This window comes from Protopterus annectens, chromosome 1.part0 (assembly GCF_019279795.1).
Source record: "Protopterus annectens isolate FY-2018-M chromosome 1.part0, PAN1.0, whole genome shotgun sequence".
In the NCBI taxonomy this organism is placed as follows: Eukaryota; Metazoa; Chordata; order Ceratodontiformes; family Protopteridae; genus Protopterus; species Protopterus annectens.
In genome coordinates, this window is record NC_056725.1 from 14,920,050 (window position 1) to 14,947,714 (window position 27,665).

The 27,665-nt window shown below is 46.3% G+C and overlaps 1 protein-coding gene across 2 annotated transcripts in view; it reads left to right on the forward strand.

Moving 5' to 3' along the window:
• Positions 1 to 27,665, forward strand: part of NAPA (NSF attachment protein alpha) — a 1,517,602-nt gene that overhangs the window by 483,797 nt on the left and 1,006,140 nt on the right. For both annotated transcript variants that reach the window (XM_044078906.1, XM_044078978.1), the window contains exon 4: positions 4,234 to 4,280. In XM_044078906.1, coding sequence (XP_043934841.1) covers positions 4,234 to 4,280 — 47 coding nt within the window. The remainder of the gene's footprint in view (positions 1 to 4,233; positions 4,281 to 27,665) is intronic.

A 27,665-nucleotide genomic window follows, 5' to 3' on the forward strand; every position in this document is an offset into this window, starting at 1 on the left:
GCCATTTCACTCGTCTTCAACGAGATTTGATCAAGGAAGCGAGTGACATGTTGAAGGATCCTACAGCTGCGGGTTTTCAGGACAAGATGAATGCTCAGCTGGCTACCCTAAATTCTATAGCTAACTCCTCCATGCGCCTCCTTTCATATGCGGCTGATGGAGCGAGCAGAGCCGCAGGGACAGGTGTTGCCTTACGCCGGCATGCCTGGATGCGGCTATGCAATTTTGCGGACCCCTTTAAAACGTCTTTCACTAATTCCCCGTTTGATGGATCATCTCTCTTTGGTCCTCAAGTGAAAGAAACCTTGACGAGGTGCGAGACAGATGGCAAAACTCTTTCTGCCGTCGAGTCCGTTTTCTACTCCTCCTAGGCCTTACCCCAAAGGCCAGAAAGGTGGGAAAATGTGGTTCCAAACAATCTCAAGGGACTTTGCCTGACGACAGAGTCGGTTCCCCTCCAGAGGCAGAGGGGAACAATAATGGTAGACGCCGCCCTAGAGGCAGGGGGTCCGCAGAACCAGGGCAATCGAGAAACCTTTTCCGATAAGCCCTTCCAGCATCCCTGAGGTGTTGCCCGGCTGGCCACCTTCGGCGGCAGTCCCGGGCAGATTGGCACTGTACCCAGAAGCCTGGCAATCCCTAACTCAAGACAAGTGGGTACAGTCCATCATTTCCGAAGGCTATTCCATTCCGTTCTTTCATATTCCAAATCAATCAAAAAAATCCCTTCCAGATGTTCCACCCGCTCAAAGGGATCAAGCAGCGTTGGAAATTTCAAAGTTGCTTGCAAAAAGAGCCATTCAGCCAGTGCCAGCAGACCAGCAAGGATCCAGAATCTACTCCAAATTCTTTTTGGTTCCAAAGAAAACAGGGGACTGGAGACCCATTTTGGATCTCAGTATCTTGAACAAGTCGGTCAAGAAAACAAGATTTCGGATGGTCACGCTACAATCCATCCTACCCCTTTTGGGAAAGGACAACCGGATGTGCTCTATAGACCTCCAGGATGCGTACTATCATATAAAAATGAACAGACGCTCCAGGAGATTTCTCCGCTTTTGGCTGGGAACCAGTCACTTTCAATTCAGAGCCCTGCCCTTTGGTCTCACCACTGCCCCCTGGGTGTTTACCAAATGCATGGCAGTGGTAGCTTCTCACCTGAGACGTCAAGGATTCCAGGTGTTGCCATATTTGGACGACTGGCTCCTCACAGCTCCTACCAAGCATCTTCTTCTGATGGCCAGAGACTACACCTTTCGCATTTGTCAAAAGTTAGGCATATCAATAAATTGCGAAAAGTCTGTTTTGTTGCCTTGTCGTGCTATTACCTTCATAGGCGCAAATCTAGACACTGAAGTCAACATGTCTGCGAGACTAACAGACCAAAGAATAGCAGACATACGCAAACTGGTCTCCCTTCTCTTCCACAGCAACAGAGTCAAAGCCAGATTAGTTCTGAAAGTACTGGGGATCATGGCGGCTGCTATCCCTCTACTTTTATTAGCCAGATTCCACATGAGAATCCTTCAATGGATGCTCTTCACACAATGGTCATACCAACAACTTCCGATGTCCCACACCATTATGATTACGCAAGCATGCAAGAATCATCTTCTTTGGTGGATGTCTTCCTTTCAGCTCTCCCTGGGAAGACCTTTTGTTCCTTCCCCTCCGGTTGCTACTCTGACAACGGACGCCTCCCTGATCGGGTGGGGGGGCATTATCAGGGCAGAACAGTCCAGGGCATATGGCAACCAGACGAATGCCACTTGCATATAAATGTTCTAGAGATGAGAGCAGTGCTTTTAGCGTTGCAAGCCCTTCAAGACTCTCTTCCCTTGGGAACGATAGCAATCCAGATGGACAATATGTCTGTAGTGTGGTATATCAACAAACAAGGCGGAACCAGGTCCTATCCCCTATGTCGAGAAGCACTCAGACTGTGGCAATGGGCGATTTCTTCTCAGCGTTTTCTGATAGCAACGCACATCCCGGAAGTCCAATCTAATCAAGGACAAGTTGAGCAGAGCTATCCTCATGCCTCACGAGTGGTCTCTGAAAGAGTCTATTCTGGAGAAAATTTTTCTCAAGTGGGGTCAGCCTTGCTGCGACCTTTTTGCTACTCCCCAAAACAGCAAGTGCAGAGATTATTTCACCCTATTCCTGTTACCAGGCCAGCCCAGCAGAGACGCTCTAGTCCAAGTTTGGCCCCGGGGACTTCTGTATGCATTTCCTCCCTTCCCACTAATCTCTCAAGTGATGCAGAAAGCTGTCGCTCAGAAGGCCTCATTGATCCTCATTGCTCCTTACTGGCCTCGACAGGTTTGGTTCCCCTTTCTACATCAATTTCTGTTGGAGCAACCTTGGCATCTGGACCTAGTTCCAGATCTTTTGATCCATCAATCGGGTCAGTTACATCGCTCCCTCCCTTCTCTGAACCTCACTGCTTGGTTCCTCCAATTCCAACCTTAGCCAGGCTTCCTCAAATATCTCACTCTGTTCGAGATATTTTGATAGCTTCCCATAAATCTTCCACTAGGAAGATTTATCTTAGTAAGTGGAAACGTTTCGCCTATTGGGCTCAAGGAAGGGACATAGATCCTTTCACTGCTTCCATCCAAATAGTCCTTGAATTTCTAGCTGAACTCTTCCATGCAGGTTCATCTCCTTCTACTCTTAAAGTTCAATTGGCAGCTATTTCTAACTTTCATGTGGGCATTTCAGATTCTGCCATCATGTCTCACAAGCTTTGCAAAGCTTATTTGAAGGGAGTTTTTCTTCACAGACCTCCTATAAGAAATCCTCCTCCTTCTTGGGACCTTAATTTAGTTCTCACATCTTTGATTCTTCCCCCCTTCGAACCTGCAGCTTCCTGTTCATTGAAATTGCTATCCTGGAAGACTCTCTTTCTGGTAGCCATTACTTCAGCTAGAAGGGTCTCAGAACTTCATGCACTCAGCAGTCGACCACCATATCTATTGTTTCATAAAGACAGGGTGTCCTTACGAACCAATCCATCCTTTTTACCTAAAGTAGCCTCTGCGTCTAACCTAAATCAAAGCATTGACCTCCCTGTGTTTTTTCCTAACTATTCTAACAGGTCTGAACAAAAATTGCATTGGCTAGATGTTCATCGTCAGTTAAGGTATTATTTGGATAGAACCAAACAGATCAGGAAAACTGACCAGTTGTTTGTCTCTTATGCAGAAGGCAGAAAGGGACTTTCAGTTTCGAAGGTATCACTCTCCAGATGGCTAACATCTCTGATTAGACATCAAAAGCTGCCTAACAAGCCTAAGGCCCACTCCACCAGAGCTTTGGCTACTTCTATAGCCTTCCAAGACAGGCTGCCTATTGACACCATTTGTGCAGCGGCTACTTGGGCTACTCCTCACACTTTAATTTCTCATTATAAGTTGGATTTAGCTTCTAGACATAGAGCTAATTTTGGTTCCACTGTTCTCAAGAGTCTGTTCCGATAGGCCATCCGGGACAAGGTGCTAGGGACGCGGTCCCATCCAGCAAGAATGAAGGCGAGATGGACAACTTAACATATAGAAGTTATGTTCTTACCATAACGTTCCATGTTAGTTGTCTTCTTCGCCTTCTTTCTTAAGGCCCCACCCTCCTTCCCCCTAGCCTGGACAGACCTAGAGGAGTTTGATTGTGACCTCTTTTTCTGCCACCTCTATTGTATATAGGTATAATGCTATACTTGCATATATGCCTTTCATCAGGTTTCAGGTCACATTCTTCCCTTCCTTTTTATAGAGGTGGGTTTTTCCCCTTTTTCCAGTGGTTCTGGAGTTACTTTTTGGCTGGGCCTAGCTTACAAACGAGATCTGAGGTAATACCGCCTAGCATTGTGGGATATAAGGGGAGCCTCGAGCCGGTGGAACCAACTCTCGAGCTTTTAGAGTGGCCGAGTCGGAGCCGAGGTCGGCTCCGAACCCATCCAGCAAGAAAGAAGGCGGGAAGAAGACAACTAACATGGAACGTTATGGTAAGAACATAACTTCTATTTTTGTGGTGTACTCTTACAGTGTCTTTGTGTGAAATATGTGTTAGTTTTAAAAGCTTCCAGTAAGCTTGCATTTGTGAGGGTGAAGAGTAGAGGGTACCGTTTTTTGGCAATTAATCTAATGGTGGTGGTTGTGTGCAGTACAGGATGGTTGTTTAACAAGTAGTGCATCATTAAGTTTAATAACCTAAGCTTTTTATTTCCTTTTGCAGAGGCCATCAACTGTTTGAATAGAGCCATTGAAATTTATACAGACATGGTAAGACATAGACGTATATTTTTTGTTTCCACTTTATTCTTATTTATATGCTGAAGTATGACTTAAAATTAGTAGCATTATTTGCATCTGTATGAAACATTTAGTCATTGCAGAGCATATTTTTGACAGGTACTAAAAATATTCAATCTGAAGTTGTTCATCTTCTTCCTATTCATCACTGATTGGTTCGGTTCCGAGCCCTCGGAACAGAGTCGGCCTTGTACAAAGCTTCCGTGCACCAAAATGTTTCGAGCTAAGCTGCTACCCACAATGCCCTTTGCTCAGTTACCTCAGATCTCATTTGCAGCACAGCCATATGTCAGCGTTTCACCGAGCTCTCCAGCTAAGTGATTTTTCTGATACATTTACAAGTTTTTTTCCTGTTTATAGTCTGTTCTTGATATCTATATTGATGTTCATCGTGCATACAGCTGCAGTCATAACAGATGGGTTCTCCTGCCGTCAGGCGGGTCCTCGGTCGGCCGAATTCCAAAGTCTAGGTCCGGCGTTGGTTGTCGTCGCTTTCTTTCCTGACGTCAGTGCGACAGGGGTATATAAGACACAGCCGACACCATTTTCTTCAGTCTTTTTTGCCGCGCGGTGCCCGAAGCAGAAGCAGTTCGCAAGTGCCGGTCGGCCAGCTCCTGAAATTACGAAAATTTGGAAACCGAAGTCTTCTTTAAAGCTACCCCGTTGGGGAAACTTTTCTTGCCTCAGACCGATGTCAGACAAAGTTAACAATTGTATTTCTTGTGGGAAGCAAATACCACATAAGGATTTCCATTTCCTCTGTATACCTTGTTTAGGCCCAGACCACGACGTCTCGGGCTGTCGCTTTTGTGCTACTTTCAATAAACGCACTATTAAGCGTCGGGCGGAGTTTGCCCAGCACTTTTTTGGTAAAGCTTTTGATTATAAAATGTCGTCGGAGACTCCGACTACCGTTTTGTCCAAAAAACGTAAGGACAAAGACTGACACGCGAGGTCAGCGGCCTCCACCGACACCACGCCAAAACCGGCTACACGTGGTCCGGTTCTCAGCGAAGCGCCTATGCAGCCCCTGACTACAGACGACACTTCTCTGGCGGTGTCTTCTGTAACCGAGACCACAGGTACCTCGGCCCATACCCTGACTACAGCTACCGAAGCCACTGTGAGTGTTGAGCCTCTTAATGTGGACAGGTCCACTTCCACCCATGGTGTCTTCAGACCCTCATCTTTTTTTTCCATTAAGGCCTTTACTAAATCCAAATCAGCCATGCATCCCAAGAGGCCTGTTGCACAGGGCCCATCTCCAGGCCCCATGCCTAAAAAGCAGATGCTCAAAATGGCTGAGGATTTAATTACTCTTATCAGGGGTTCCCAACCCCCTCCGGACAAGAGACCCAGAGTGGAGGAAGTTTCTCCCTCTTCTGACCAGGGCTCCATTATTTCAGAACATTCTGATGAAGAGGAGCACTCATACTCTCCCTTTGAAGATTCTGATGCAGAGCAGTCCATTCCTTCTGTATCTCCCCCAGAGGATTTTTCTTCGGGAAACCTTGCATACCTTGAGGAACACTTCCATTGGGAAGGCCAAGATTTTTCAGATTCCAAGAAAAGACTTAGGGAATTTCTTTTGCTACCTCAGCACAGACCTCTGGCAATCCCTCCTGTCCTGGACATACTTGATGATGTTTACTCGGAGGCTTGCCTTAATCCGGATTCCTGCCTCCTGCCCCAGTCAAGCCTGATAGGTACTACAGAGTTCCTAACTCACACCAATTTCTTTACAAAAGCCATAATGCTGACCCTGAAACCATTTCTCAAGGCCCCAAGGGAATGAAGGCCTCTACTGCTAAGAACCCATTACCTTCCGAAAGAGAGTCTAGATCCTTAGAAAAGTGGGGAAAAAAGGTATATACCTCGGCCACCCTAGCCATGAGGGCCTTAAATTGTCAGTTCCGTATGCTTAAATATCAGCAGTTTCTGTTATCACAGTTAAGGAATAAAATGTCACAACCTGAACAACCAGATTTGAAGGAGTTGCAGGATATGATGCATAGTGCAGAACAAGTGGGTAAACACACATTACAATGTGGCTATGATGCTCTAGAGGCCTCAAGTAGAGCTGCTGTTACAGGATCAGTCATTCGTAGACATGCCTGGCTTAGGGAACAAACCTTGCCTGATCATGTTAAAGCTAAACTTCTAGATGCTCCTTTACAAAAGGATGTATTATTTGGTACTAATGCTGAGGAGATACTACGGAAAATGGAAGAAAAAGCTAAATCTATGCAAACTGTCAAAGCCTTTCTACAGGTACAACCACCACGTTTTAGCAGAAATTGGCCTTCAAAAAACTGTTTTTTTCCAGCCACGGACAAGCCCCAAAGAGGTAGATACAGGCGCACAAAGGGCATAGGACAATCTCAAGGATCATATAGAGGCAGACAGTGGCAAACTCCAGCACTAAGAGGTGGCGAAGACAGTGCACAACAATACAGGAAACAAACCCAATGACTTCCTCCTTTGCATGCCAAGCAAGTCTCAGCTGGCAGCACCCTTGGGAGGAAAACTGACATTATTTTCAAAAAATTGGCATATTATCACAACAAACAAATGGATCCTGGACATTATAAACAGAGGCTACAGATTTCATTTTCACACACTTCCAGAAATGAGAGGCATGCCGAACCTGCCACACAATCAAAGGGCAGAGGCTCAAATACAAATTTCAAAGCTCATGGACATGAAAGCTATTCAAGAGGTACCTACTCACGAACAAGGTCAAGGTTTTTATTCCAGACTATTCCTGGTACCAAGGAAGGGAACCGATTGGAGACCCATTTTGGACTTATCCATCCTAAACACATTTCTACTCGTACCAAAATTCAAGATGCTCACCTTACAGCAGCTTCTTCCCATGCTGGGCAAGGAGTCTTGGCTGGTAACATTGGACCTCAAGGAGGCATACCTGCATGTCCCAATCAGACAAAACTGCAGAAGATACCTCAGATTTCTTGCAGGTTCAATCCACTGTCAATTCTCTGCATTGCCCTTTTGCTTTTCTACTGCACCCAGAGTATTCACGAAATGCCTGGCATCAGTAATTGCCTACTGCAGACTTCAAGGGATACAAATTTACCCTTATTTGGACGATTGCCTGATCCAAGCGGACAGCAAACACATACTTCTGGAACATCTGGCTTATGTAACACGGTTATTGAATTCTCTGGGATACACAGTCAACAAAGAGAAATCCAGGCTAACACCATCTCAGAAAATAATTTTCCTGGGTGCCAACTTGGACACGAACACCCAGATGGCCTATCTTACGCCAGAAAAACAGGGGCAACTAACTCAGTACTTCAAAATACTAGCAAATTGTACCAGGCTAACTGCAAGGAAAATCCTGCAGGCTCTGGGCTTCATGGCATCTTGCATTCTTCTAATCTCATGTGCAAAGTTGCATATGAGGAAACTTCAATGGTACCTAAAAAACCTATGGTCTCAACACAGCCACAGTTTGGAAACATTAATACCACTAATCCCATGTTTGCAAAAGGAATTTCTATGGTGGGCCCAAGCATGCCAAACAAACACAGGTGTACCATTCTGCAAGCCTCAATCAAATCAAGTCATCACAACAGACGCTTCAGACTACGCCTGGGGGGGCACACATGACAGACAGGTGCATTCAGGGCAAATGGTCCCAAAAGGAAAAGCACCTTCACATCAATCAAAAAGAAATGCTAGCAGTGATAAATGCAATTACAGCTTTCAAGGACCTCCTGCATCCAGGGCAATTATTGATAAGAACAGACAACACCACAGTAATGTGGTACATAAACAAACAAGGAGGAACACATTCATACCCCCTGTGCAGGCTGGCCATGTCACTTTGGAACTTGGCTCTGGAATGGCAAATCGAACTTCAAGCACAGTACCTGCCAGGTTTGGAAAACACGCTGGCAGACGATCTAAGCAGAAATATGACAGACCCGCACGAATGGAAGTTGCATCCTCAAGTGTTTACAAAGATAATCCAAGCGTGGGGAAGGCCAGACATAGATCTCTCTGCCTCCCACAGGAATCATCAATTGACAAAATTCTGCTCAAGGACATTCCTTTCAAAGGCCTGGCGAGTGGACGCCCTTTCTTTCAGTTGGGCAGCACGGACACTTTAAGCCTTCCCATCTTTGCCTCTTCTGCCCAAGGTGCTCTTGAAAGCAAGAGCAGACAAACTGAAGATGATACTGATCACTCCAGACTGGCCAAGACAACACTGGTACCCACTCCTGAGGAGCCTAACACATTCTCCGCCCTGGACTCTACCTCTAATGCCTCTTCTACTGACTCAGCACAGCTACAAAACTCTTCACAGTCAGTTGAAAACACTCAATCTGGCTGCATGGAAAATTCCTTAACACCACAACAGACCCTACTCTCCAAGGAGGTGCAGGATGTCATTTTGGAGGCCAGAAGGCCATCTACTAGAAAGGCTTACTCCGCAAAATGGAAACGGTTTTGCACCTAGAATGAGAAAAAAGGCCAGGATCCTAGAAAACTGAATTTACCTCAGATATTACAGTATCTAGCTGAGCTGTTGAACAGTGGACTTTCATTTTCCTCCATCAAAATCCATGCCTCAGCCATTTCTGCTGAATACAACACTGATCCACCATTATTCTCCCACCCACTCTTAAGACAGTTCCTCAGAGGGGCTAAGAATATAAGACCTCCAAGGAAACAACCAATACCAGCCTGGGATCTTAATTACGTTCTAGAAAAATTAACATTGCCTCCCTTTGAACCAGCTGCCTCAACAGATTTGCAATATTTGTCCTGGAAAACAGCTTTCCTTCTGGCCATTACCTCAGCTCGTAGGGTTTCGGAACTACAAGCCCTCATGGCTGTGCAGCCCTTTCTCATCTTCCATCAGGACAGGGTTTCCCTACGAACCAACCCGTCATTTATGCCTAAGGTAGTATCCAGGGTAGCTTTAAATCAGGCCATACACTTACCTACCTTTTACTCCAATCCTCAAAACAAAGGGGAAAGGTTGCTACATTCCTTAGACATCCATAGACAGCTACGTTACTATTTGGACAGAACAAAGCCTTTCAGGAAATCAGAACAACTCTTTGTGTCCTATGCTGTAGGAGCTCAAGGGAAGCCAATTTCCAAACAGACTATTTCAAAATGGATAGGCCACTGCATACGGTTTTGTTACTCCTTTCATGGTAAATCTGTACCTGCAGGCATCAGGCCCCACTCCACAAGGGCCACAGCTACCTCTGCAGCCATCCTCAGAGGAGTCCCTACCAAAGATATTTTGGAGGCAGCCACTTGGAGTTCTGTGCATACCTTCACTAAACACTACCACCTTCCCTTATACTCCAAAACTAGAGCAGGCTTTGCCACTGCTGTGTTGCAGGGCATTCTGGCTCCTCCCAGTTCCACCTAGTGCCTACCACCCTGTGCGTAGCTTTGGGATTCTACCCATCTGTTATGACTGCAGCTGTATGCACGATGAACATAGTACAGTTTTGTACCTACCATAAATGTAGATGTTCGAGTGCTACTACAGCTGCAGTCCAGGTTTCCCTCCCTCCTTCCCCTCTGGGTACAGACCTAGTGGCTAACTCCTCATCTCACAACTTGATTGGGTTATCCTTCTGTGGTGTATTTGCTTGCAACTACTGTTTTTTGATTATATTGCAATGCATGATTTTATATATATATATATATATATATATATATATATGGGTTCCTATGACTTCATCGAACGATGAAATCACCGACACTCACCTCTGACACCAATCGACGTCCATATCATCGACAATTCCGGTGCGATCTTCCCCTCACAGGACCCATGGTAGCTTTCAAGGTAAAGTACGTAAACCCTGATCGTTGTAACACAGGAAGAAGCGCTACCATGGGTCCTGTGAGGGGGAAGATCGCTTACCGGAATTGTCGATGATATGGACGTCGATGGATTGGTGTCGAAGAGGTGAGTGTCGGTGATTTCATCGTTCGATGAAGTCATAGGAACCCATATATATATATATATATATATATATATATATAGATATATATATATTTTTTTTATATATTTTGCCTTCCTTCTGGGGGCACCTGACATCTGGGGCAAGAAAGACTGAAGAAAATGGCATCAGCTGTGTCTTATATACCCCTGTCGCACTGACGTCAGGAAAGAAAGCGATGACAACCGACGCCGGACCTAGACTTTGGAATTCGGCCGACCAAGGACCCGCCTGACGGCAAGAGAACCCATCTGTTATGACTGCAGCTGTATTAGCACTCGAACATCTACATTTATGGTAGGTACAAAACTGTACTTTTCAGCTCTACCCACAGGTATCTCTTTCTTACCATTGTTGATATTTTCTAACTTTCTATCCTTGTGGTATCTTGTTACCATTGTTGGTATTTCCTCTCTTTCTTCTCATTTCCTCCACTTTCCTTACTCTTTCCCTTTTGCGTGAGTGTGTTCTGGGATGTCTGAAAAGAAGGGAACTACGGGGTTTAAACACTGCTCTTCTTGCAGTGGTAAACTGCCGAATAGTGACCTCCCATGAAGAGTGTGTGTACTGTTTGGGGGTTCCGCATTTGTTGGCAAAATCCTCGTATGATATTTGTGCTAGCTTCAGTCAGCAGACGCTGAATGAACGTCGTAACAAACTGATTTTGAAGGGCCTGCTTGCTTTGCCTTTTTCGGAGGCTATTTCTGCGATGGAGGTCTCATCCCCTCCTTCTGTGGACAACAAATGTTCTCGCTCAGACCCCACTTCACTGGCCGGTGACAGAGGTAAAAGTCATAAACACAAGGCCCATAAGTCCTTCTCAGAGCACCGTTCTGCCTCCTCAATTCCAACTACTACATCGGTTTCTGAGCACGGCAAAGCTTACCGAGGTCACCTCGTTGGCGCCTACCCCGGCACCAACTATGGTGCTGTCTACTGCCTCGGTTCCGATCAGCTTATCTGTTTCTGTCTCGGCACCGACATTGCCCATTTCTGCTCAGATATCTGTTCCGACAACTACCTTGGAACTGTTTTTGTCATTCACCCCTGTTGTGACCTTGGCTCGGAGCCTGTTCAAGGCTCCAACCATTCTGTTCCCGGTTTCAAAATTGGATACACCACGGACCCGATATTCGTCGACTGTGGACCTGTTTGCTGAACAAGCCTGCACCCCCTTTTTGGACCGGCCTGATTCCCCCTCAGGGCCATTGGTGAGATCCACCAGGAGCCTTTCCGAATTGGATGTGGTGTGCCTTTTTGACCAGCTGCTGACAACCAGGGGAATTTTAAATCCGCCTACACCCTATCCCACTCCAGACTTTGGGTCTGTTACTTCAGCAACCCTTAATCTCCTTCCTTGGATCCCTCGGTTCCAAAGCTCATTTATCCAACTTTTTTTTAGAGGACCTCCTTCCTCGTTGCCAACAACGACAATGTCTGAGGCCCCGAGACCCCTTTGGGTGTCTGTTCCATCGGAACGCACCCTTCCTCAATCTCCTGCTTGGGGGGGGGGGTGGAACCTCCGGTTCCAGTCTCTGTTCTGACGGTATTCTCAGTCCTGACTTCGGATCAGAGGGTGACTACTGCTCCGAATCTGCTTGAGGCTCCGTCCCAGGGGACGACTGGAGCAGGGTGTGGCCCCGGTTCCAGTTTTGTTGTCTTCGGTTCCAGGCTCCCACTCCTTTTTGGACAGGCCCACTTTCCGGGTGATGGAGAGGGTGCTTGCTTCTAGCAATCCTCCTCCGTTGGTTATTCTCCCAGTTGCTTCTGAGCCGCAGCTGTCAAAGATCACCCCCCCAGGACACCGAGAGCACAAGGCCCAGGAAATCCCTACCCAGAGTATTTCCCTTTCTGAGTCTTCTTCGGATGCTCCCACTGAAGAACCCCCTCGGAAGCGGGTGTGTAAGAGGAAACACATGGACTCCCCAGAGGAGTCACTCATGGAAGATATGGACTACGATGATGAAGGGTCCCCACGGTCACCCCCTGACTGTCTCCTTCGGCGACATCATGGAAATCTTGAAACAGAGGGGTGACTGAACGTCCTCCAACCCTTCCTCGGAGAAATCTGTATTCCTGCAGGCCTTTCGCTGTTGGCCCTCTACTTCTTGGGTGCCCCCCCGCCGATGAGTTGGTTAAACTCATCATGCAACGAGCTTGGAAGAAACTGGACTCCGTTGAGGCCATCCCCAGGAGAATAGACAAGGTACTCTCCTCTCCAGAGAATCAACCCCACTGGTCTAGAGGTTTGCCGGTGGACGCTATGGTAGTGGCGGCAGCCACGAAAAAGGTCCTTGCAGAAGAGAGTCCTGCTGTTCACCCGCCCAACAGAGTCCTGGCTATTGAACAGGTTAGGGAAGCAAGTTTTTGAGTCAACGACCTTTGCAGTTAGGTCTTGATCTTGAACTTGGTCTTGAACTTTCTGGCACATTTTACAAGGCTCCAGAGAGATTGTATCTCCGAACTCTCCGGAAACATTGCAGGCCAAGTATCGGATGGAGCACGAGATAAAGTTGCTTCCCAACTTGCCACCCTAGAGTCAATATCCAATTCATCCATGAGGTTGGTGTCACACGCAACCGAAGGAGTAGCTAGAGCTGCGGTTTCAGGCGTAGTCATGAGACACCATGCCTGGCTGCGCATTTGTGACCTCATGGACTCCTTCAAGTCTTCCTTTCTAAATGCCCCTATCGAGCCATCAGCTCTGTTCGATGCTAAGATCAAGGATACTTTAGCCAGGTGCGAGCAAGTTGGGAAGACCTTGTCTGCCATTGGCCTACACTTTTCCAAACCTCAGCATTCCTTCTCCAGGAATCAGAGTTGCGGGAAGATGTGGCACAAGAAGTCTCAAGGTCCTTTCTGAGACGCACATGGTGAGGATTCCTGCAGAGGGGGGTTCCAATAATGGAAGATGTCCCTTTCGGGGCAGAGGGGGTCCCCGGAACCGGGGCTCCTGAGATTCCTTCTCAGGTAGACCGTATCAGCGCTCCTGAGGCGCTGCCCGATTACTTTCCTCTGGAAGCAGTCGGGGCATGCTTTTTCTCTGCACCAAGCTGCCTGGCTCTCCATTACAATTGATCAGTGGGTGCAGAGAATCATTACCAGAGGCTACCATATTCCCCTAATAGCTTATCCAAGACCTCCGAAATCCCTTCCCGATGTTCCACCCAGTCAAAGGGAGGAGACGACTTCCGAAATACGAAGGCTATGTCAAAAACGAGCCATTCACAGATCCCCTCAGATCAGTGCGGATCATGGTTCTACTCGAGATTCTTTTTGATGCCAAAGAAAACAGGGGACTGGAGGCCCATTCTGGATCTCAGCCAACTAAACAAATCGGTAGTTCAGACCAAATTCCGCATGGTCACGATTCAAACCATCCTCCCCTGTCTGTGCGAGGGTGTGTGGATGTGCTCATTAGATATCCGGGATGCGTATTACCATATTAAGATGGGTAAGCGCTCTAGGAGCCTCCTTCGCTTCCAGTTGGGAGCCAGTCACTACCAATTCAGAGCCCTGCCTTTCGGTCTCTCGACAGCCCCCAGACTGTTCATGAAATGTCTTGCAATGGTAACAAATCATCTCAGACTTCAGGGATTCCAGGTGTTTCCATATCTAGATGATTGGCTCCTCTCTCCCCCCACCAGGCATCTTCTGGTCAGGGCCCTCCGCTACACCCTGGTTCTAGCAGAGTCACTAGGCATCACCATACATTGGGAGAAATCCAACCTTCAACCCTCACAACAACTGGAATTCATAGGGGCAATATTAAACACCCAGTCAAGCCTGATCTCACTTCCTCTCCACAGGCTTCAGAGACTAAGGGCACAAGTTCAAGTGATGCTCTGTTGAAGAAAGGTGTCTGCAAGGGAAGCCCTCCAAGCCTTGGGATCTATGGCTGCAGCCATCCCTATAGTTCTCTTAGCCAGACTACACATGAGATTACTACAATGGCTCCTTTAGGCCCAGTGGATACCCAGTCTTCACCCCCCTGAGCTCACAGATTCTCATCGCCAACACTTGCAAACTAGATCTCCTCTGGTGGATGAGTACGGATGGAAATCTTTGGTGTCGCCCCTTCCAGTCTCCCCAGCCCAGCGCCACGGTGACCACGGATGCTTCCCTGATGGGGTGGGGGGCCACTTCCAGGGAAAGTCAGTCCAAGGCACGTGGCCCGATGTAGATGTCAGCTTGCATGTCAGTGTCCTGGAGTTAAGAGCGGTGCTATTGGTGTTGCAAGCTTTTCATTCACTCCTTCCATCCGGAACAATTGCTGTCCAGTTGGACAACATGTCCGTGGTCTGGTACATAAACAAACAGGGAGGTACCAAATCTTACCCCTTATGTCGCGAAGCCATGAAAATCTGGCAGTGGGCGATAGCTTCCAACCACTTTCTTATTGCAACGCATATCCCAGGGAGCTCCAACGTGATTGCAGACAGGCTGAGTAGATGCATTCTTCATCCTCACGAGTGGTCTCTCAACCAGAGTGTGGCAGTGGAAATTTTCAGCCGTTGTGGCCAGCCATGCTGTGACTTTTTTGCCTCTCCCTCAAACACAAAATGCAGGGGCTACTTTGCCTTCTTTCCCCCCTCGCGGGGGGTAACCGAGAGACGCTTTGATCCACGATTGGCCCACTGGTCTCATTTATGCTTATCCTCCGATTCCCCTTGTTATAAGGAAAGCTATTCGGTTGAGAAGCAAAGTGATCCTCATTGCCCCATTCTGGCTTGGTCAAGTGTGGATGTTCATCGTGCATACAGCTGCAGTCATAACAGATGGCTTTTCCTGCCGTCAGGCGGGTCCTCGGTCGGCCGAATTCCAAAGTGTAGGTCCGGTGTCGGTTGTCGTCGCTTCTTCCCTGACATCAGTGCGGCAGGTGTATAAAAGAACCAGCTGACGCCATTTTCTTAAGTCTTTCTTGCCGCACGGTGCCCGAAGCAGAAGCAGTTCGCAAGTGCCGGTCGGCCAGCTCCTGAGATTACGAATATTTTTCAACCGAAGACTTCTTGAAAGCTAAGTACCCCATTTGGGAAACTTTTCTTGCCTCAGACCGATGTCAGACAAAGTTAATAATTGCATTTCATGTGGGAAGCAAATACCGCATAAGGATTTCCATTCCCTCTGTATACCTTGCTTAGGCCCAGACCACAACGTCTCGGCCTGTCGTTTTTGTGCTACATTCAACAGACGCACTATTAAGCGTCGGGCGGAGTTTGCCCAACACTATTTTGGCAAAAAGTTTAATTACAACATGTCGTCGGATACTCAGACTCCAATTTTGAGTAAACGACATGAAGATAAGGACCGACATACGAGGTCCGCGACTTCTACCGACACCACGCTAAAGCCGACTACATGTGCTCCGGTTCTCAGCGAGGCGCCTACGTAGCCCCTGACTACCGATGTCACTTCATTAGCGGTGTCTTCTGTGCCCGAGGTCGCAGGCTCTTCGGCCCACACCCCGACTACAGATACCGAAGTCACACTTGGCGGGGAAACTCAGAGTTCAGACAGGCCTGCCACCTCTCAAGGTGTCTTCAGGCCTTCTTCTTCCTTTTCCATTAAGGCTTACACTAAATCTAAAGCAGCCATGCATTCTAAAAGACAAGCTCCACAGGGCCCCTCTCAAGGCCCCATGCCTAAAAAGCAGATGCTCATAATGGCTGAGGATTTGATTACACTTATCAGGGGTTCTCAACCCCCCTCGGACAAAAGGCCCAGAGTGGAGGAAGAATACCCTTCCTCGGACCAGGCCTCCATTACTTCAGAACATTCTGAGGACCAGGAACATTCTTACTCCCCTTTCGAAGATTCTGATGCAGAGGAGTCCATTCCTTCTGTCTCCCCCCCCTGAGGATTACTCTTTTGGGGAAACCTTGCATACCTTGAGGGAACACTTCCACTGGGAAGGCCAAGAGTACTCAGACTCCAAGAAAAGGCTCAGGGATTTCCTCTTGCTCCCTCAGCACAGGCCTCTGGCTATACCTCCTGTCTTAGACATACTAGATGATGTGTATTCAGAGGCCAGCCTTAACCCAGATTCTTTACCTCCAGCTCCAGTCAAGCCTGACAGGTATTACAGGGTTCCTGATTCACACCATTTCCTATACAAAAGCCATGCGGCTGACCCAGAAACTATTTCACAGGGTCCCAAGGGAATTAAGGCCTCCACTGCCAAAAATCCATTACCTTCAGAGAGAGATTCCAGAGCTTTAGAAAGGTGGGGGAAAAGGTATACACCTCGGCCACTTTAACCATGAGGGCATTAAACTGTCAGTTCCATATGTTGAAGTATCAACAGTTTTTGTTATCTCAGTTGAAAAGCAAAATGTCACAACCTGAACAACCAGACTTGGAGTTACAGGATTTATTGCATAGTGCAGAGCAAGTGGGTAAACATACCTTGCAATGTGGTTTTGATGCTTTAGAGGCCTCTTGTAGAGCTGCTGTTACAGGATCAGTCATACGTAGACATGCTTGGCTCAAAGAGCAAACCTTACCAGATCATGTCAAAGCTAAATTACTAGTTGCACCTCTTCAAAAAGATGTATTGTTTGGTGTTAAAGCTGAGGAGGTATTAAAGAAAATGGAGGAAAAGGCAAAATCAATGCAAACAGTGAAAGATTTCCTACAGGTACAACCGCCACGTTTCAGTAGAAATTGTCCTTCAAAAAATTGGTCCTTTCCAGCCACGGACAGACCTCAAAGAGGTAGATACATGCGCCCGAGAGGTAGAGGGCAATCTCAAGGATCATTTAGAGGCAGACAATGGCAAGCACCTACACCAAGAGGGGGTGAGGATAGTTCACAGCCATTCAGAAAGCAGACCCAATAACTTTTCCCTTTGCATGCCAAGCAAGGCTCAAATGGCAGCACCTTTAGGCGGAAAACTGGCATTATTTTCAAAAAATTGGCATATTGTCACAAAAGACAAATGGATCCTGGACATTATAGACAGAGGCTACAGATTCCACTTTCACACCCTTCCAAAAATGAGAGGCATGCCAAACCTGCCACACAATCAAAGGGCAGAGGCACAAAAACAAATTTCAGATCTCATGGACATGAAAGCTATTCAAGAGGTACCTGAATAAGAACAGGGTCAAGGTTTTTATTCCAGACTATTCCTGGTACCAAGGAAGGGCAAAGATTGGAGACCTGTTTTGGACCTATCCATCCTAAACACATATTTACTGCACAAAGTTCAAGATGCTCATATTACAGCAGCTTCTTCCCATGCTGGGCAAGGAGTCTTGGCTGGTAACATTGGACCTCAAGGAGGCATACCTGCATGTCCCAATCAGACAAGATTGCAGAAGATACCTCAGATTTCTTGCAGGTTCATCCCATTATCAATTCTCTGCATTGCCCTTTGGCTTATCTACTGCGCCCAGAGTGTTCACGAAATACCTGGCATCAGTAATTGCCTTCTGCAGACTTCAAGGGATACAAATATACCCATATCTGGACGACTGCCTGATCCAAGCGGACAGCAAATGCACTCTTCTGAAACACCTGGCATTTGTAATAATGTTGAAATCTCTGGGATACACAGTCAACAAAAAGAAGTCAAGACTAATACCCTCTCAAACAATAATTTTCCTGGGTGCCAGCTTGGATACAAACAGCCAGATGGCCTACCTCACGCCAGAGAAACAAGGGCAATTAACTCATTACTTCAGAAAACTGGCAACCTTCACCAGGCTGACTGCAAGGAAAATCCTGCAGGCTCTGGGATTCATGGCATCTTGCATCCTGCTAATCCCATGTGCAAAGCTGCATATGAGGAAACTTCAATGGTACTTAAAAAACTTATGGTCTCAACACAGCCACAGTTTGGAAGCAATCATACCACTGATTCCATGTCTTCAAAAGGAATTTCTGTGGTGGGTTCAAGCATGCCAAAGAAACATAGGTCTCCCATTCTGCAAACCTCAAGCAAATCAAGTCATCACAACAGATGCCTCGGACTACGCCTGGGGGGCGCACATGACATATCGGTGCATTCAGGGCAAATGGTCACAAAAAGAAAAGCACCTACACATCAATCAAAAGGAAATGCTAGCAGTAATAAATGCTATTATGGCTTTCAAAGACCTACTGCATCCAGGACAGCTATTGATAAGAACAGACAACACCACAGTGATGTGGTACATAAACAAACAGGGAGGAACTCATTCATATCCCCTGTGCAGACTAGCCATGTCCCTTTGGAACACGGCTCTGGAATTGCAAATCCAACTTCAAGCACAATTCCTGCCAAGAAAGGAAAAAACACTGGCAGACAACCTGAGCAGAAATATGACACATCCACACGAATGGAAGTTGCATCCTCAAGTTTTTACAATGATAATTCAAGCACGGGGAAGGCTAGACATAGATCTCTTTGCCACCCACAGAAATTACCAATTGACAAAATTTTGCTCAAGGACCTTTCATCCACAGGCCTGGAAAGTGGATGCACTCTCTCAGTTGGACAACAATGACGGTTTATGCCTTTCCACCTCTTCCACTGCTGGCCAAAGTTCTATTAAAAGCCAGAGCAGACAGACCAAAGATGATTCTCATTGCTCCAGACTGGCCAAGACAACACTGGTACCCACTTCTGAGGAGCCTGACGCATTCCCCACCATGGATCCTGCCTCTAATGCCTCTTCTACTGACTCAGCACAACTTCAAAACTCTTCACAGTCAGCTGAAAACACTCAATCTAGCCGCATGGAGGATTCCTTAAATTCACAGCAGACCCTACTCTCCAAGGAGGTGCAGGATGTCATTTTGGAGGCCAGAAGGCCTTCTACTAGAAAAGCCTACTCCGCAAAATGGAAACGGTTTTGTGTCTGGAATCAGAAAAAAGGGTCAGAATCCTGGAATACTGAATTTACCTCCAATACTACAGTACCTGGCCGAGCTGCTAAACAGTGGACTTTCATTCTCCTCCATCAAAATCCATGCCTCAGCCATTTCTGCAGAGTACAACACTGATCCTCCTTTATTCTCTCACCTTCTCTTAAGACAGTTCCTCAGAGGGGCTAAGAATATAAAACCCCCAAGGAAGCAACCAGTACCTGCTTGGGACCTCCATTTCATTCTAGAAAAACTAACCCTGCCTCCTTTTGAGCCAGCTGCTTCAACAGATCTGCAATATTTGTCATGGAAAACCGCCTTCCTTCTAGCTATCACCTCAGCACGCAGGGTTTCGGAACTACAAGCCCTCATGGCTGTGCAGCCTTTCATCATTTTCCATCAGGACAGAGTTTCCTTATGAACCAATCCTTCATTTATGCCAAAGGTAGTATCCAGGGTAACCTTGAATCAGGCTATCCACTTACCTACCTTTTACCCTAATCCACAAAACAAAGGGGAGAGGCTACTACATTCCTTGGACATTCACAGACGGCTCCGTTATTATTTGGACAGAACAAAGCCTTTCAGAAAATCAGAGCAACTCTGTGTCCTATGCTACAGGTGCTCAAGGGAAGCCTATTTCCAAACAGACAATCTCAAAATGGATAGCCCACTGCATACGCTTTTGTTACTCTTTTCATGGTAAAACTGTACCTACAGTCATCAGATCTCACTCCACAAGTGCCACAGCTACCTCTGCAGCTTTCCTCAGGGGGGTTCCTACCAAAGATATTTTGGAAACAGCCACTTGGAGTTCTGTACATACTTTCTCCAAGCACTATCAGCTACTATTATGCTCCAAAACTAGAGCGGGCTTTGCCACTGCAGTCTTGCAGGGCATCCTTGCTCCACCTAGTTCCACTTAGTGCCTATCACCCCTTTATTAGCTTTGGGATTCTACCCATCTGTTATGACTGCAGCTGTATGCACGATGAACATAGTACAGTTTTGTACCTACCATAAATGTAGATGTTCAAGTGCTAATACAGCTGCAGTCCAGGTTTCCCTCCCTCCTTCCCCTCTTGGGACAGGCCTTATGGCTAACCCCTCCTCATACAACCTCATTGGGGTATTCTTTTATGGTGTATTTGCTTGCAACTACTGTTTTTTGATTATATTGCATTTGCTTTATTACATAAATTTATGTTTTGCCTTCCTTCTGGAAGCACCTGACATCTGGGGCAAGAAAAACTGAAGAAAATGGCGTCGGCTGGTTCTTTTATACCCCTGTCACACTGACGTCAGGGAAGAAGCTACGACAACCGACGCCGGACCTAGACTTTGGAATTCGGCCGACCGAGGTCCCGCCTGACGGCAGGAAAACCCATCTGTTATGACTGCAGCTGTATTAGCACTCGAACATCTACATTTATGGTATGTACAAAACTGTACTTTTCACTTCCTCCAACCTCATTTGTTACAACCTCCTTGGATCGTAGACACTCGTCAGGACCTCATATCTCACCCACAAGGGCTGACTCCCCCGAATCTGTCCACTCTCAAGCTGACGGCTTGGTTTCTCTACTTCCGTTAGTTGCCAGGCAGGAAACCCTCTCCTCACCCGTATGTGATATTATCTTGGCCTCTCATAAACCATCCAGCAGGAAACTTTTTACAGGGACAAATGGAAAAGATTCTCTTTGGTCACATAATCAGAAAATAGACCCATTCCCAGCCCCCGTAGCCACTATTTTTCATTATCTGACCGAACTGTTCGACAATGGGGCCTCGGCTTCCACCATTCGAGTCCATCTAGCAGCTGTTTCCAACTTCCATAACGGGTCAGATGGAGTGCCTCTTATTTCCTCTTGCCTTTGCAAGACCTTCCTCAAGGGTATTTTCCACAGCAGGCCTCCCATCAGACTGCCGGTGGAGGCATGGAATCTGTCCTGGGTTTTACAGTCTTTCTCTGCCCCATTTTGAGCCAGCTGCGACATGTGATCTAAAATTCCTGTCATGGAAATCCTTATTTCTGGTGGCTATAACTTCAGCCAGAAGAATTTCTGAATTACAAGCATTTTGTATCAAGAGCCCTTATCTGATCTTTCATAAGGACAGAGTATCACTTCGTACTAACCCATCATTTCTCCCCAAAGTGGTTTCTGATTTTTCGATTAACCAGTCCATTGAGCTCCCTGTGTTCTTCCCAAATTACTCTATCTAGGGATAATACTGCCTACATTCCTTGGATGTTCATAGACAATTACATATCTATCTGGACAGAACTAAATCCTTTCTTAAGTCGTACCACCTTTTCATTTCCTTTGCGGGTTTTAGAATGGGAGGCGCAGTATCGAAAGTTACTTTGTCTAAATGGCTCAGGGATTGCATTGCCTTCACATATTCACTTACGGAGGGATCTAAGCCTGGCCAAATCAACTCAACTAGGGCTATTGCAACATCTGTTGCCTTCCACTCTAGGACCTCCATGGATGACTTTTGCGCAGCTGACATTTGGGCTAAGCCCCACAATTTTATTAAACATTACAAATTGGATCTGATCTCCAGGGGAAGAGCGGCCTTTGGTTCTATGGTTCTCAGGAATGTTCTTCCATAAGGGCCACCCAGGTTCTACAAGTAGCTGGCGACTCGGTCCCATCAGTGATGAATAGGAAGATTAACAACTTCAGATAAAGAAGTTGTCTTACCATAACTTTCCATCTGAGTTGTTGATCTTCTTCCAGTCATCACACCCTCCCACTGACCCCCTACTAAGGTTCCTGGCGGATCTTCTGGGTCTTTGTGGTGTATTAGGGTTTCTGTGCAGAGATGGCTGGGTTCCTGTCAGCATTTTGAATGTTGAAAACACTGAATTTAATCAAACTGAAATGTGAGAAATCTCAGAAAAGCGAACTGATGGAACATCGATTTCTTTCCCAGGGAAAGAAATCGGTGGGCCGTCATTGGAGTTTGCTCTTTCCTCCACTGTGGTGCGGTCTCAGAGTTGGTATATTTAAGTGGGGGAGGGCACAGCCCCCCCCCCCCCACTTCTGTAAGTGTTTAAAGTATTGAAACATTTTTTTTTTGCATGGAACACCGGTTTCTTTCCCTGGGAAAGAAATCGATGTTCCGTCATTTCGCTGTTCTGATTTCAAACATTTCAGTTTGATTAAATTGCATTCTGCGTTTTCAGCATTCGATATGCTGATATAGACCTAGATGGCCTCTGACTTATTTCTTCTTCTATATGTTGTCATGCAAACTCGATCTGAGGTAACTGAGTAAAGGGCATTGTGGGTAGCAGCTTAGCTCGAGAGTTTTTGGTGCACGCAAGCTTGGTATAAGGCCTACTCGGTTCTGAGGGCTTGGAACCGAACCCATCAGTGATGACTGGAAGAAGATCAAAAACTCAGATGGAACATTATGGTAAGACATAACTTCTTTTTAATGCACATGGAGGTGGTTTTAGAAATGTAAACCTTCCGTTAGGAGGTTGCAGAGGGCAGGGAGTAGTTTTACATACTGATGTAAGACATCAGATCTGATGTCGATCTTCACGTAATCCGTGACTGTGGAGGCTAGGTTACGAGTCTTAGAACTGACTCTGCTGTTACTCCAGCTCACTCCTTCCAAAAACTCTCAAGCTAGGCTTTACCCACAATGCTTCTCACCAAATTACCTCAGATCTCATTTGCCGCTTTGTAGTGCCAGATACATTCAACCAACCTTTTGAGACTTGGCCTTTATTTAGCTGCAACTAAGTTTTTTTATTTTCTTATCTTTCTATATCTCTTATCTACCTGCTCCTCTAGTTTCTTTTTAATTGTGCATGCGAGTGATTTCCTTTTCTTCCCTTTTTTTACCATAAGATATTCTAAGGTACCATTGTTGGTACTTTTCTCCCTTTACCTTCGGGTAATCCTTCTTTACCATTGTTGGTAATTTCCCCTCTTTAAAATAAAAACTTTCTTTCTTTTGTTTTTTTTTCCGTACTGTGTATTTGCATGTGTCAGGAGGCTTTAGTTTTTTTATAATGGCCGACAAATCCTCTAAAAGCACCTCTGGTTTTAAGAGGTGCCAAAAGTGTGAGAGATAAATGCCTAATTCAGATGGACAAACCTTCTGTGTTTACTGTCTCGGTGATGTCCATCTCCAAGAAGATTGCACTTATGTCATGGTTATTCCACCAGAACCCTGACAGAGCATAAAAACAAACTTATTCTCAAGGGATTTCTTAAGTTTGATTTCGAAGAGGCTATCTCGTGTCCCAAAACTGAAGCCAGCTGTTCCTCTTCATCAAAACCAAAGAAACAATCTTATTCGGTTCCGATAGTATCTTTGAACCACCTACTAAATTGGCTAAATCTTGCACGGTGCCAACTGTCTCCTCAACACCAGTGGGAAAGGATAATCTTTCATTGACACCGCCAATCTCAGATCAGATTTCAGTACAGATACCTCGAGCTTCAGTACCAGTTGAACTCTCTGTACTGAAGGAGTCGCACCTGATTGCTCTACGGAGGACATCTTATTCTTCCTCGGTTGATCCTTTTGTGCATCATCCTCCGAATCCTTTTTTGGAGTGACAGCCACCAAGATCTCCATCAACTTCCTCTAATTGGTCCACTAAGAGCCTGTCCGAGTCAGACGTTGAGACTGGTTGACCAGTTCCTGACGGCAAGGAAATTGCATCCATCTTTGGTTCCTACCCAGGTTGGCTCTGGAACCATGCCTTCTACACCCATGCAAATTACTTCTCTGACTCCAGCTGAGTTTTCGGAGCCCCCTGGTACTGATCATCCTGGGTTCAATTGTTTCTGTGCCAGCCAGAACGTCTTCTCTGGCACCGATAGTTGCCTTGAGCTCTTCTGGCTTGTCCGAACTGAAGACTTCCTGGGGTTGGGGTTTCGTTGCCGGTTCCGAAGGGCAGGGTTTGACTTCTGATTCTTTTGGAGCCCTCCATGCCCCTTGACAACTTGGTATATGTAAGTTCGACCCTGGCTTCTGCTTTAGAGGCAGCTTCTTCAGTGAGGGATGGGACCATGGTTCTGAAGGTGTCTGTTTTGGTTTCGGGCTCCCATCCCGCTGCGGGGGGGGGGGCCCTGCCTTTCAATCTGTGGGAGAGGGCCTTGTCCATTGGGGACTCAGTCTATGCCATCCCTGTCGGGCCAAGTAACTTGTCCATTCAATCTACCGAAGCTTCCTCCCTTCTCTTCCTGGGACAGAGGACACAAAAGCCTCTGGAATTATCCACCATGGTGATATCTTTTTCAGATACTTCCCTCCGAAGAGGTGCCTTCAAAGAAGAAGTGCACGAGGAAGCACTTGGACTTCCCTGAAGTGTCTTTCACGGAAGATACCAATTTTGATGAATGGGAAGGTTCCCCCAGGTCACCCCCTGATGAATATTCCTTTGGACTCTAGGCTTCAACCTTCCTCAGAGGAATCTGTATACCTTGAGGCGTTCTATGCCCAGCCGTCTACCTCTTGGATCTCTCCACTTGCTGATGATAAAAAATACATTGCTCAATGGGCCTGGAAAATTCCTGACTCTATCAAACCGATCCCCAAAAGACCTGACCAAATTCTCTCTGCCCCTAAAGACGAGTATCACTGGGCCAAGGGTGTTCTGTAGATGCTATGGTGGTAGCGGCAGCCATTAAAATGGAACTCACGGAAGAAAGTCCTACTATCCATCCTCCTAATAGACTAGGAATTTGGATATGTTTGGGAAGCAAGTTATGCTTCATTGACCTTCGTTCTCAGGTCCCTGAATTATATGGCACATTTTACCAGGCTTCAGAGAGATCTGATTAAAGAGCTTTCAGATACTCTGTCAGGAGCAGTAGCCGAAGGGGTCCGAGATAAGGTTACTGCTCAACTCGCCACCCTCAGATTGATTTCCAACTTGTCCATGAGGCTAATTGCTCGTGCAGCTGAAGGGACATCAGGAGCAGCAGGTTTAGGCATAGCCATCAGGAGACGAGCCTGGATGCGTTTATGACTTTGCATAGCCATTTAAGTCTTCTTTCATCAGTACTCAATTTGATGGATCATCCATGGTTGGCCCCAAGGTTAAAGACACACTAGCCACATTAGAGAAACATGGGAAGACCCTTTCTGCTGTGGGCGTACGCTTTTCCACTCCTCAAAGGCCCTACTCTAAGAACCAGAGAAGTTGGAGGTTATGGTTCAAAAAGACCCAAGGACCTTTCCAAGACTCGCATGACAATGACTTCCCCTGAGCCTGAGGGAGAAGTAGTAATGGAAGACGCCATCCAAGAGGCAGAAGTGGCCTGCAAAATCAGGGGTCCAGAAATTTTCTCTGGTAACTCCTACCAGCGCTTCTGAATAGGGGTTTGATTGCCTTCCTCTGTGGGCAGTTGGAAGATGATTATCCATGCACCAATCTGCCTGGCTAGAAGTAACGCTTGACAGATGGGTGCAGGGTATCATTTCCAGAGGTTAAATCATTCTCCTTTCAGTGAAACCAAAAAGACTCCCAGAAGTTCCACCCAGTCACAGGGAGGCCACAGTCTTAGAAATTCATAACTGCTTCACAAAAGTCATCCAAGCAGTCCCGCCAGACTAGAGAGGATCTGGAGTTTGGAATGGAGACCGATCTTGGATTTCAGTCAGTTGAACAAATCAGTTCAACAAACCAAATTCCAGATGGTCTCGGTTCAGTCAATACTTCCATTCTTGGAAAAAAAAAACAATTGGATGTCTTCAACAGATCTTCAGTATGCGTATTACCATATGAAAATGAACAAATGTTCCAGAAGACTCCTGCGCTTCCCTTTGTCCTTCCTCAGTCCCAACCCATAGTGACCACAGATGCATCCTAGATTGGATGGGGGGGCATTATCTGGGAAAGACGGTCCAATGCACTTGGTCCTGGATAGAGGCCAACTTGCATATCAACGTTCTAGAGATGAGGGCTGTGCTCTTAGCATTGCAGGCATTTCAAGATGCCCTCCCCTTCAGAATGATTGCAGTTCAAACAGACAACGTGTCAGTAATCTGCTATATCAACAAACAAGGGAGAACCATGTCGTACCCTCTTTGTCGAGAAGCTCTCAGGCTATGGCAATGGGCGATTTGCTCCAACCACTTTCTAACAGCAATGCACATTCTGGGGAGCTCCAGCATGATTACCAACAAGTTGAGCAGAACTATCCTCATGCCCCACAAGTGGTCTGTCAGTCCAGTGGTGGCAAGAAAGATATTTTGCCACTGGGCCAACCATGGTGCGATCTATTTGAGTCCCCTCTGAGCAACAAATGCAGCAGTTACTTTGCCTTAATCCCCTCCCCGGGAGAGTCACCCAGAGATGCTGTCCTTCATGACTGGCCCCTAACTCCTCTAATATGTCAATTTCTAAAGAAAGCCAACAGATCGACAGACAGAATAATCCTCATTGCCCAGTTCTAGCCTCAACAAGTCTGGTTTCCCTTCTTTTAGCCTCATCTACTTTGGAAACCCTGGATACTGGACCCAGCTCCAGGCCTGTTGTCCCACCTGGAGAGAATGGTTCATCCAAATTTTCAGCATCTCAAGCTCACTGCATGGCTTCTCCAGTTCCCATGATTGCCAGGCATTCCTCCCTCACTTCCTTGGTCCGACGCATCATTCTAGCCCACCACAAGCCTTCAACCAGAAAATTGTACCACAACAAATGGATAAAATTTGCTAAATGGCCACTCGAGTGTAATATTGACCCATATGCAGCACCTGTAGAGAAAGTTTTAGACTTTTTAGCCTTACTCTATCAAGTCTGGCTCATTAACTGCTACCATTCAGGTGCATCTTGCTACGATGTCTCACTTTCACATTGGCTTAAACAATTCATCACTTATGTCTCATAAACTTTGTAAAATCTTTCTGAAAGGAGCCTTAATGCTCAGGCCTCCCTTTAAAGAACCCTCTGCTCCATGAGATTTGCATTTGGTACTACAGTCTCTCATTTCTCCCTTTGAACCATCAGCAACCTACAACTTAAAAATTTTTGTCCTGGAAAACTTATTTTTGATAGCTATCACTTCAGCCAAGAGAATATCGAAAATCCAAGCCTTGTCCTGCCCCCGCACCCCCCCCCCCCATTTGATATTTCATAAGGACAGGGTCTCCCATAGGACAAATCATTCCTTCTTGACAAAGGTCTCAGAGTCAAATATCAAATGAACCTTACATCTCCCAGTTTTTTTCCTAATTTTTCTAGCGAGGGAGAATACTGTCTACATTTACTGTATGTACACAGGCAATTACATTCTTACCTTCATAGAACAAAGGACAACAGAAAATCCAACCAACTTTTTTACAGTCTCTTTAGGTAGTCTAGTATCAAAGGTTACCTTGGCAAAATGGTTAAGAACTGTATTACTTTTATTTACAACAAGAAGGGACTTCACCTTCCATGTCTGGTGAAAGCTCATTCAATGAAAGCTATAGCAACTTCCACAGTTTTTCATGCCAGAGCTTCCTTATATGATATTTGTGCTGCAGC